This window comes from Neodiprion lecontei, chromosome 3 (genome assembly GCF_021901455.1).
Source record: "Neodiprion lecontei isolate iyNeoLeco1 chromosome 3, iyNeoLeco1.1, whole genome shotgun sequence".
NCBI classification, from domain to species: domain Eukaryota; kingdom Metazoa; phylum Arthropoda; class Insecta; order Hymenoptera; family Diprionidae; genus Neodiprion; species Neodiprion lecontei.
The window spans coordinates 2,926,394-2,938,840 of NC_060262.1; the positions used below are offsets into that span (position 1 = coordinate 2,926,394).

The 12,447-nt window shown below is 41.9% G+C and overlaps 1 protein-coding gene across 1 annotated transcript in view; it reads right to left on the reverse strand.

Annotated features, from left to right (window-relative positions):
• LOC107225923 (neuroligin-4, Y-linked) overlaps nt 1–6,341 on the reverse strand; it is a 228,124-nt gene extending 221,783 nt beyond the window's left edge. Inside the window, exon 1 of the mRNA XM_046734046.1 lies at nt 3,994–6,341. Within this exon, the coding sequence (XP_046590002.1) occupies nt 3,994–4,402 (409 nt within the window). The 5' untranslated portion in view covers nt 4,403–6,341. The remainder of the gene's footprint in view (nt 1–3,993) is intronic.
• Between the last annotated feature and the right edge of the window lie 6,106 nt (nt 6,342–12,447).

The following is a 12,447-nucleotide window of genomic DNA, read 5'->3' on the forward strand; positions in this document are numbered from 1 at the left end:
ACGGCGGAAATTTTAATACAACACTCCGACCTGTACTTTTTTGCAATTAATTTAACCCCCAAGAACTTTGCGATATCGGTTTAACTTCTGTGTTGATTTTCATGTATCGATGTAAATCAATTCGAGGGTTTGAAATTTTGATCCTCAGTTGCCAAATCAGGTGGATATAAGATCTATTCGTCACCTTAAGGATGAAAAATTATTTCGAGAATTCGCGATACTCTTCGATTCTACACTGAGAAAAATTTCATTTGTTACAGTAACTAGAAAAATTGAGAGAAACAGGTATCGTTGAACAAAAACTGTTTGAATATTGTTGGAATTAGGAAAAACGAGCTACGCGTAAACATTTTGCGCTATCGTCGACACTTTCTTGGTTGTTGCAACGCAAAATCAGTTCCTGAGGTTTACTCTAGTTTTTTAGTTAAACGAGGCTTCAACGTCAATTTATTCTTGCACCAGCGTTAAATTTTCGCAACGGTTGAAAGAAAATCAAGTAACAGCGATCGTAACGAGAAAGAATAATAACGGATACTAGACTTTCCGCTAACAACTAGAAAACTAATATTCATTTTCTACCTGGAACAATATTTTTCGATTGTGGTAAAAAATGAAAATAATCAATGACTGATTTTCGGTCGAATAAAAATAGCAAAAAATTGTGAAACGTACGGCGGTATGGATTTTGATCGGATATTGGGAGATGAATTTCGGGTATCTAACAATAAGCGATCGATTGTCGATTTCGAGTGGCGGAGGTGCATCGGACCGTGTCTTGAAACTAATGTCGAACTTTTGAGTGATCTGCCCATCTTCGAAGATCAAAGTCCTCGAGGAATTTCCCGCCGATGTTGTACACCTGACGTGGATACTCGTCGAGCTCCGTGCAGTATATTGGTACACTTTGTAATATAACAGGGCAGGAATCCCGCCGAGGTGGGGTAATTTCGGTGATCAAGGATGCGGGTTTCACGAGCCGGAAGCTGATACACAGCCGCTCCTACACGTGGTTCAGAAATGCGGGCAATATTATCGGGCGTGAAGCAATTATTATCACATTATTAATAATAATCAGGGTACACACACTCCGTTATAATATAACGCGATCCGTCCGTAATTGGATACCTGGTTACGCGTTGCTAAGTTATAAACGATTCGGCCGAGATATTGCCGGTGAAAATTTCAGCGAGAAAAATACCGCCGTATAATATCTGCGTATATTATCGTGTGTAATTAATTAAAACACCGCCGTGAGTAAATTGCTTCGATATTGCATACATCGGTAATTTATAACGGGACGAGGACGGATTTCGAAAAAGTCATCACCTGCAAGCTTTTTCATTATTCTCTGTGAAAAGTAATTTCGATTTGAAGATACCGAACGAACCAAAAAAAAAATAAAAAATAAAAAATCATCGATAGTCAAATGACGATTCACAGTTAGCGTAAAAAAATAAACAATAAAAAATAGTTCGACGTTGAGGGAGCGCGATGATTCTTGTTATCGTATGACGAAGAATGTAAGTTCTGCTTCCGGGTTGCAGCGAGGCTGGCTGGGCGTGGATTAGACCGTTCAAGAAGGGTAAATGCATTCCCCGGGCTCGCGTTACGGAATTTATGGGAGAGCGGACACCTGGCTATAAAATAACACTTCCTATTCAAATCGGCAAATTAACGGTCTCTCCCTGACATATAGATATTCTTTGTTCACCGACGTTCCTCCACTCGCCGCGAAACGAATTATGGCCCCTCGCCGAAAGGACACGCCGAGAAATTATCGTCTCGAAATTAGGCTGTTCCATTTTTTACCTCATTGCTTGTTTGTTTGTTCTTTCTCGACAATTTTTCAATGCGTACCATCACTTTATCGTTTTTCATATCACACGTGCGTGAAACGTGTTCGATTAGCAAAGTCATAAAATCAATCAAGAAATCAATCAAAATTCATTTTCCATAAATAAAGAAATCGATCGTTGATAGAAAAGAGAAATCAAAGGTAACTTGCAATTTTCTTTTCTTTTCTTTTTTCTTCTTTCTTTTCATCTTCTTCAACGCACAAAGAGTCGCGAAATACGAAACAACATCTTGCTAAAATTAGGACGAGATTAACCTGCATCATCAGCATCGGCAGTGAGGTATAAAAAATTGTATGAAAATTCGCGGATGATTCAACTTTGGCTTATTTTTATCCCAGGGACTCCGTAACAGGGTAAAAAATTCTCGTAGAGCTGTTTCAAGGAGCCGCGGGGAAAGAATGAGAAGCGGAAGAAAAATCGCGGAGTGGTGGTAAGAAACGGAGAAGATAAAAAAAAAAAAAAAACGAAAAAAAAAGAAAGAAACCAAGAATGAAAGGAAAGCAAAAAGAGGAAGGGTGAAGAGGAAAAAGGAAAGGATACGACACAAGGTACGAGGTATAGTCGAGACACTCTTCTTCAGCCTTCCGGAGATCCTGTCTGTAACCCCATTACAGGCTCACTTCAACCTTGATAATTTTTTTTTTATTCCAAAAGCTACGTCGGTATATATTGTACGTCAATCAATTCCACTCAGAGTCACTCGATTCTTATCCCCGATACAACGTGGCATAGAAAATAACACGAGATACTCGATCAGTGTACGGATTCTTTTTAATTTTTAAACGATCCAAATATAAACGTGTAGGTACTTCGGAATACGGAGAAATCAAACCATGAGTATTTTTAACGATACTTCCGAAGCTTACAGTCGACACGTAATATTTTATTGTTTGATTTTTTTCCACCTCAAGTTCGAAAAATGCAACCTCAAACCCTTGGTCTAAATTTGGCAATTGCTACGATCAATCTTCTCGGTAAATTCTAAACTTTTTTCCATTTTACATAAATTTTACCGTTTGAAAGGTTGGAGCATAAACAGAATCTTCCTTTGTGGGTTAAGGGGTTACGTATACCTGAGCGGATGAAAAAAAAAAATGATTTTTCAAAAAGGTTCTCATTCGCACGGTACGTAATATCCTTCCAGTGTCTATCCTGAAAATTTTATAAAGAAATTCGCAGTAATGCTAAAGTTATAGCGTTCTGTAATCGACTGGTCGAGCGGCGAAAAGGGCATTAAAGAAGGAAGAACGAGGTTGACGCGGCAAAGAAAAAAAAAAGATCTAATGGAAGATCCGTCATATGGCCCAGGAATCGACGATTTCGTGTAAGTTTGAAATAAACTAGTTATTTCATACCAAAAATTTTAAGCGCGTCTTTCTCGAAACATTGTTTTTAAAATCGGTACCGGAAATATCTCCGCGACTACCGGACTGATCGGGATGTAGTTTTGTACAGTGATGTTTCACGCAATAATTTACTACTTGTCGAACCGTTTTTCCGATAGCTGTCATAGTTTTTTTTTTTTTTGTTTTTTTCATTGTAAGTACAAGTACTGAACAATTTTGAATAAAAAAAAATCGCTTGTTTAATTCCAGAGACTGCCGTGGCGCGAAAAAATTTAATTTTCAAATTTCTACAAGTACGAGTTTTATCTATCCAGTGCAAGAATTTTTCATTTGTTCTTCAGATAAAAACAGTGGAGACAGGTCTGGTACCGCAAACGCCATCGACAAAAACAAGTCCCAAGAAAACGACTGTAAATTTTTCACCGTATGTAATTTTCCAATCAAATTTTCACACAATACGGATAAGATGTCATACTTCACAAGATTGTTAAATAAAATTCAGTTTCATACACGGAGAAAATTCTTAAACATAACCCTAGTCTTAAGCCCTTGAGTGTTCAATGTTATTGGCGATGCGTGAATCGTAAAAATTTGAATCTTCACGGTCTGAATTTGTAAAAGATGTTTAAATAAAAAAACACCTGAAGGGCCGATACGTCGAAAAACAATCGATGCTTCTTTGATCTCCCTACATTTCCAAGATTTATTTCCATATTCGAAGGTTCTTGGATTGTACGAGAATTTGAAACAATACGAGGAGAGGGGTTTCAAAAACATCCTTGAAAACTCACCTTGAACCGGTGCGTAAATGTTGAGGTAGAGACAGTCCTCGCTCTGGTTTTTCAGATAGGGAAGAAGCCGCCTGAGATATTCGAGCCGACCTCTGGGTATTTTTTCTGATAAAACAGGTAACTTCTGGGGACAAACGGGTCCGAATTTGTCGGCGATCTTAACGCCCTGCCAAAGCGCCCCGCTGACCGGAGGCATGAAGCGGAGGGATCCGATGGGTGGCGAGGCGTAAGGAACTCCCCTGAAGACCTCGACGCTTTCGAGGTATCGTTCGAGGTTAACGATGACGCCGGAAAGCTCGCCGTACTTTGTCCTAACGATACGCGAGCTCAACTCGGCGTGACTCGACGTGACGATCATAGCGTAGACAATCCCGAATAGGAAGCTGCATCGGCGGCAGTTCCTCGTCATATTGCCGCGGTTTGACCGTTCCGAAAATCGTCAACGAGAACAACCGGAAGCCGCCACCGGCGACATGCCGCCGGGTGGTCGCAAGCTTGAGCTTGAGCCTTGTGCTTTCAGCTTTTCCCCCCTTATTCTCAAGCTGGCGTCATCAAGTCAACGATTTGGAAGGCAAATTGCGGGATCCCTGATACCGATTCAGCCTTGAATCCGCGCGTAAGCTCGACGGCCATGAAAAGCCCAGCGTCGCAACGCCGAAGTACGGCTGCTGCATCCCCGCCGCCTTAATCCTCGTTTCGATTCCTCCTCCGCTTCTCAGTTTGCCGATCGACGTTTATCGCCGCCAATTATATTCACCAACAACGTGCCGTTTCAACGAATCCACCACTTCCTCTGTCGCAGCGGCAGGCATTTCTTACGAATCGGTCACAGGAACACTATTTCATTTTTTATCGCGTGCGTCAGGTTACGGTAAACGTAAAAAGCCCCTGCCTTCAGGATCTTGAAGAAGAGGCCGACCCTTGGATACCCGCTGTTTGATCTTCTTCTTATTCTTTCACGCTGCATCCTTTTGGAAATGGTTCGACCATCGTTCGATAGAAAATTACTAACCACTTGGCGTTGATCCGATTCGGTTCCGACGGAAGGATTTCGCGCCTCAAACTTCAGAGTTCCGACTTCGTCGCCTTTCTTTTTCTTCTCCTTCTTCTTCTTCTTCTTCTTCTTCTTCTTCTTCTTCTTCTTCTTCTTCTTCTTCTGCTACTGCTTCCTTTTGAATCGCGAAAATAAGCTGCGGGCTTGTTATAACCGCTTGAGACAAGTTCACGCGTGACAAGCCTGACAACACGCTGACAACTTGATTCCGATGTCGCGAAATTCTCGCTCATTCGTTTTCCGCATGCTGCTTTAAATCCGGAACGAGGTGTCAATACGAATCCTTGGTTGACGACCAGCCGTAACTTCGAATCTTCAAAATTTCGGTCAATTCGCAAGACCCAATTTCCGTTGCTCGGAATATACTTAGTCGGTCTTCGTTGAAAATTACACTTCAGGAAGAAAAGTATGCTTTGTTAAAGGAGGACGAAGTAAATTCTTTTATTTAAATAAAAAAGAGGATAGCGTTTAATTCTTCACCTCTTCGCGTTAAAGACTTGCGTTAACATACGCAAGAGGTAAAAAAATCACTCGATGCCACACTGCCATGAAAATTATTCCACAAATATATTAAACGCGAGTACAATTATCATTTATATAATCACACTCCGGCGCTTTGTTAATCCTAGATGTATATTTTCATCGTTAGAATCAGTTATTTCATACCGAGAAACGTTTGAAAGACGGTAAATTTTATTCTCTGTTAAAATCTACGTGAAAACTGATTATCCTTGTGTTTGATTATTCTTGTGACGCGTAGCGTTTAGCTTCTGTACCGATATTAGTGCTCGGTGTCTTTTGATTTTTTTCTCACTTGATCAAAGAAAAAACGAAAATAAAAATAACCAAAGGGAAAGCAGGAAGAAAAGAAAAAACCAGTCACAGTAATCGCACGATCAACGTTATCTTCTTCGCAGCCTCTATTTTTTTCTTTCTTTCTTTCTTTCTTTTTTTTTTTTATATCTTTTCAATTATCGAATCCGTAGTCACGCACTGTGCGAAGAATTCGACGAAACGCAACGAGCACTGAACAAATTATTACACGCACAAATTATCGACAATCGCATGCGGTACCACGTGCGACGAGTATTATTATCATGGACCACACTCTCGATCGGTTATATATATATATACACACATATAACATTCGAAATGGGGAAAACCGATGATTGCATCAAGCGTTGTACAGCGATTGAAAGCGATCGTCGAATGATTGTGTGAAGAGAAATGTCGTGAAGTGAAAAGCGACGAAAGCTCGAACGAAGAAAAGGTTCGCGAATAATAAAGAGAACGATAGAATTGCGAGAGAGAAGATGAAGAAAAAGAGAGCCAAAAAAGAAAAAAAAAAAAAAAATAACGACAAAACAACAACAACAAAAACAACAGTTTCCTTCACCGTACGTTTCGTGCAATGTGTATGAAACGCGAACTAACGCGACTGTTCGTCGTGCTCGGAGGAAGAGAGAGTTCGTTGGTAAAACTCGCGGGGGAGAAATCGCGATTGAAACTCGACGGGCACGAGATTACAGCCCTGGACCGCTCGCTCCGGGTTCGACGTTGCTGTTCGTTCGACCCCCGACAAACTGGCGTCAGGCGAAAGCTTTCCTGTCAGCTGCGCCGGCGCCGCGCAAGCCTTGCTGAAGGGTGGAAGTTTCGTACGGTCGATACGTCAGGGGCAGAGGGTGAGATGAGGGGGCTAAAATTACAGGGTAGAAACTTGGTTCGAGTCTGGGATTGGAAATGCGAAACGTAGATGCCGATTTTTGAACCCTCCGGCTCCTCCTTTCCATCCCCCCGCCCCCGCCTCGTGCATTCGTTTTTGCGTCATTATCACTTTTCTACTTCGTTGTTTTTTTTTTTTTTTTTTTTTTCGGGCTGATTGCACGACGCTTCCATGGTATCGGCGATTAGCGTATCACCGATTTTCAGTTTCGTTTCGATGCCTCGTTTTTTGTGGTGTTTTTTTTTTTTTTTTTTTTTTGTTTCGGTAAAAAAAAAAAGATTGGACGAAGAATAAAAACAAAAATTGACAAATTTGACCACGATCAAGAACAAACGTGTTGCAATATTAACGGTGAATGGTTACTCACCCAATTTCGAATACGATTCCCAACGAAGAGCAGACCTGACTCGATGAAACAATGATTGAAGAAAAATGTCGAAAAAATTTACAGCGTCAAATTTCAATCCACATTTACCTCACCCTGCAGTTCCGCGGATAAGCGACAAGCAAATACAATGTCGAACGAATGTATACGAACGTGTCGAAAGAGAACGGAAACACGAGCAAAGGTTTCCACGATAGGAATGGAAGGGTGGAGGATCGTCGGGAAATACGAAAAGCTGTAAAGTGCGTGTGTGGTATGTGTATATATCTATAAGAAGTCGTAAACCAGGAAGGATCCGCAGGATTCGCGGATAGGTACCCGCCTACTGTTTTACTTTTTTCGCTTTCCACGGTGTTTCATTTTTTTTCCTCCTCTTTCCTCACGTTTCTTTTCCTTCTCTCTTATATCCTCGGGAAATATTTCATCCCCGAGTCGTAGTTCTCAGCATGGTGTAAGGTATAGTGCACGGGGGGGGGGGGTTAGGGTAGGGGTAGGGTAAAATGTTGCAGGGGGGATGCGTGTGTGTGTGCGTTTGCGGGGGTCATGGGTGGTATAGTTATAATAATACACGTGTAGAAGCGCGTGCATAAACAACGTTGACATTCTCTTGACGAAGAAGGATACCCACCCTACTTCATCCCTCCCTCCATACCCCACGGGCGTGATTTACGACGGGCAATACAAGAGAATGATTCCACCTCGGAATATTCCGTCAGGTGCAAAAGTAGGCGAACGTATACATACGTATGTATATACGTGTGTACGTGTATCCACATAATACGATACGTGCCCAGAGACGTATGGCTGGTGTATCGATGTAGCCAAATGCACTGTCTGGGGGTTGAACTTGTTCATAACAAGGTGGAAATTACAGGGAATCGCAGAAGAACTTGCGAGACTCGGATCGCCTTATAGCCAGATTCCACTTAACCCGTCATCGTCCCTAACGTCACTTGACGTTTCTTCTTGACTCGTGCGGTTTGCTTTTTTTTCCTCTATCTTTCCCCCTCTCCATGCCAACCTTCGCTGCCAACCCGCAACTCAGACGCCAGACGCCGTTAAATATTTACCTCCATTTTCTCCGAAAACCCCGTAACGTTACCCTCGGCTGCTTGTAATGTCTATGCCTGCGTGTGCGTGTGCGTAAGTGTATACCACGTGTGGGTGTTTGTGCGCAGGCATAGATTTCATTCGTCACGATGTTCCGCAAGGTCACGGTTAAACATGGATGACTCATTTCTAGAAGTCAAGACCCACGACAGCGTCTTGAATCAAAAGCTCCGTAAAAGCACGGTGATGGGAAGAAGAACGGTCTTCAAACGGATGCAAATACCAAAAATGTTTGATTGCGAAATCACTGAAATGTTCGTTTTCTTTCTTCTCTGAATCACTTCGTACTCGCACATTTTTTTAAATATCCATAAAGTTCTTTCGTAAGGCGTGTGTTGAAGACTTTTTGGAATCCGAGTTTTTTGATTCATTCAGTTAGCTTCTGAAAATGTTGCGACAGGTGCGTAAGAGGCGGAATTTTCGAAAATTCTCTCACGGCATACCTTACGCGGATTTTACACGTCTTTTGCTTTTACCCGCCTCTTCGACCGTCGGCTGAAAATTTCTGAAAGACGTTTTATAAAGTATCGCATATCCTGCGACTCTTTACCCTCGATTCGTCCGAATTAAAAGCTTGTCGATTTTCCTCGAAATACGTGAAATTCTTGTGAAAAACATATTGAACACCGGTCGAATGGTTTGAACAGAACCGCGTTGCCTCAGAAGTTTCAGACGAGTCTACCACAGCTTTTGCGAGCTTTTCAGGTAAGAAAATCTGATAAGCCGGTACCTGTAATTCTCACACGCCACCGTGCAAACTTTCATCGTGACCTTTTTTGTCGCGTCGCACGCATCGCGAAACACGGTCAGATACGAGCCTCGCTGTTTCCTTGCGCGATAATTATTCATTTTGTCGCCTCGTTGTAAGTACACATTGGCATTCGGGTCATTGAACGAATTGTACGCGCCAAGTAAATCGGCGAACGGTTTTATCTCGTCGAGAGGCTGATATCCGTTTCCGAAATGTCCAGCAGGCGGATAAACGCGTTTACCGAGCCGATCGAAGAAGCTCAAATCGTCTCGCTGACATCGGCGTAAACAACCGCCAATCCGTCTCTTCGATCGAGCTTTTTAACGGCAAGGAGAAAGAGGGCGAAAATCGGAGGGTGAATTTGTAGGGGGTTGGAGAAAGTACCTCGCGTTCGCGATACAAGTCGGGATGGTAAAAGTTAATTGTGAATGAAGAATGGGGGCGCGATACCGTCACGAACAAAGGATTTCATTGTCGCACAAACGACCGGGCATAAAACTAAATTTTGGCTCAACACGATCGCGCTTATCCGCCCTCGGATTCACGTTTCGCACCCTCGAATCGTGTCAGCTGCACTCCCTTTAACCAACTCCCGTTTATTCCCATATTTCGCAAATACCAAAGCTTGCAGGTATTCGAGTTCGCGAATTACACCCAAGGGCATCAGAATTTTTTTTCACACATTTTTTGGAGAGTTAATTTCAGTCCCGTTATTCACCTCTGCGACATTTTCTACAAGATGCGCAGCAATTTTTGTCGAATTTTGTCGATTGCATTTTTTGAAAATGGATACACGAGGAAGAACGTAAAGTTCGAACACGACGTTTCGTTCCCCGTTAGTGATTGAGATTTTTAATCAACGAGAAACTTGACGTTCTTCGGAAAATAAAGCTGCACCGAAAAAAAAAAACGGATCGATCGAACTCTCGGCAAATTACGATTGTCAAAGGGTGAGAAGAGCGATACTCGCTGCAGAAGAGGCATCGGGGAATACCTGCCATGTGCTCATCTGACAAAAGAATTTTCGTTCAAAAATACGACGCCAAAGGAGGATCTTCGGAGCCAAGCCGGGTTGATCCGATATTCCTCACTGCTTTCATGCTTTCGCTTGTGTATATCCAGTGCTGCTAAACCATGACGGTTTCACAAATCCTGATCCCAACGTGCCGATACTGATCCTGTAGAAGATCGGCAAACTGACGTCGTACGGTAACCGTGTTATAAAATACGCTCATGGAAGAAATTCTTTTCACAGATCGAATCAATTTTCTGTACCAAACTTTATAACTTTCACGTCTTCTCACTGCAGGAACAGATTATTCTTCGATGTAATCATAAATTCGCAAATAATAAAAACAGAAAAAAAAAAAATTAAGAAAAAAGCCTTTCCATTATTCCACGATTTTAAAATTTCAACGAAGATAGCTGATTCGTATATTTCGAGTCACCGCAATATCGTATTTTCACGTTCAATACAATTGCAAAATTTCGGTAAAATTAAGTTTTAGAAAATCTGATCGCAACTTTCGAAATACAGGCTCGAAAATACTCCGATATATCGAAAAACAGGCTGTAGAAATGAAACAGCGCGTACATGATTTTTTAACGCTTTTGCTAGTGGAAATAGCAAGGAAAATTCCGGGTACAGATTCGGTTATCGACACTTACAAGCCAAGACGCAAACCCTCTTCTAGAATTTCGAGTGTGGAGGGGATATCCACTCTTCTTGCTATTCCACTTTTACTATAATTGACTTGTCCTGATCGTGTGATTGGAAAAAGTGAATAGAAAATAATATCCCAAACAATGTTAACAGTCCTCGATGTTCACTCCAACAGTATTTTTCAAATATCATGGAACAAGCTTGTTGCGTTGCGATAATACGTACAGGTTAACAAGTGGAACGAATCGCACGCGTACATTGCAGAAACTCTGGATTTTATCTGCGCCGTTTAAGCAACCTCGTATCACATCCACCCACACACACCTTCGCACACCTTTCAGACGGGTGAACTCTGGGAAGGAGAAGAAACGGGCAGGCGACGAAACGATCCGGCTATAAGGCAATGACGGGGTGAGAGGGAGCGCTTTTGTTGAGGGTAGTATAGTAATTATGATTTATAGGACATATGTCGAGGGGGTGAGTATAACGGGTTCAAATCTGTGAAATAAATACATCATCGTTAGGCGCCGTTTCTGCGCCTGCACCCGTCACCCTTAATTTTTTCCTGCCACCCGAGGGGTTACCTTTTAACGAATCGACGTTATTATTTGCGATGTGAAAAGTGAAAGAAACAGACGGAGAAAGCGATGAAATTATTATTTTCATCTTTCTTTTTTCTCTTCGCGACACATTATCGGGATAAATCGATCAAGCCTTTCAATTTCAGAAATAATATGCGAGGTTTTCAACACCGCAAAACTATAGGATGATAGTGCGAGTCGATGCCTAATTCTATGCGTTAAAATTTATGCAATTTGGCAATTAGCAGTTGACCGGATTCGCGTTAGAGTCGTCCGAAGTTGTTCCAATTTCACTGAGTTCGTTTCAAATTATGAAACTTTACGTCGAGTCAATTTGAGTTAAGGAAATCCGCGTGAAGATGTTTACAGAATTTCATCGAGTCAATCGATATCGATCGGCAAAAAGTCATCTGATCATAATTGAAAATATTCAAAGTCTCTTGTTCAGTTACCACGAATTAGTTGAAATAAGTTCGAAACGAATTGAATTCGTTAATTCTAACCGACTCCAAGTCACAGCGCCAGTATGAATTCACTCAAATTCAGTCATCGAGTAGCGCGTTCGGTGTCGCATCATCGAATACACTCGATATAGGTATCCGAGCTACCAAATTTCACTCGGAGTCAATCGAACAACTTGGAATTGACCACCAGAGGTTTGCCTACTGAAACGATTCGAATTCACGAATCACCAAAAACGCGTCCCGAATTTCACGCGAGAATGTTAAACGGTGTGTTGCTGACTGTAATCTTTAATGAAAATTCGATAGTAAATTTTGGGCGAGTGCTGGAAGCGATTTCCCTGCACCAAAAGAGTAATCGTGCCAAACCCTCGCCTTTCTTCCATTCTTTCCATCTCTCGCCCCTGCAGGCATCCTCTAGCTGCCGAGGAAATTAAAAACTTTGTCTTATCCAAGTTCTTCTAATGACTGTCTGATATATATGTATACTTAATCTGTCTGCTCTGCACCCGCTCCAGTAAACTCACCCTCGTTCCACTGCGCAGAATAGATCGGCAATTAAATTTGCTAATCTGAGACCGAGAATTAACAGATCTACGTTTCTCCCCCCGTCCTAAAGACGAGCCGTTAAATTCCTCGGCGAAATCAAGATTTGGCAAATTGATCGCCGGCTTGTTTAGAGGTAAAAAAAAACAACAAAAAAAAAAAAAGAAAAGAATTGAAAAG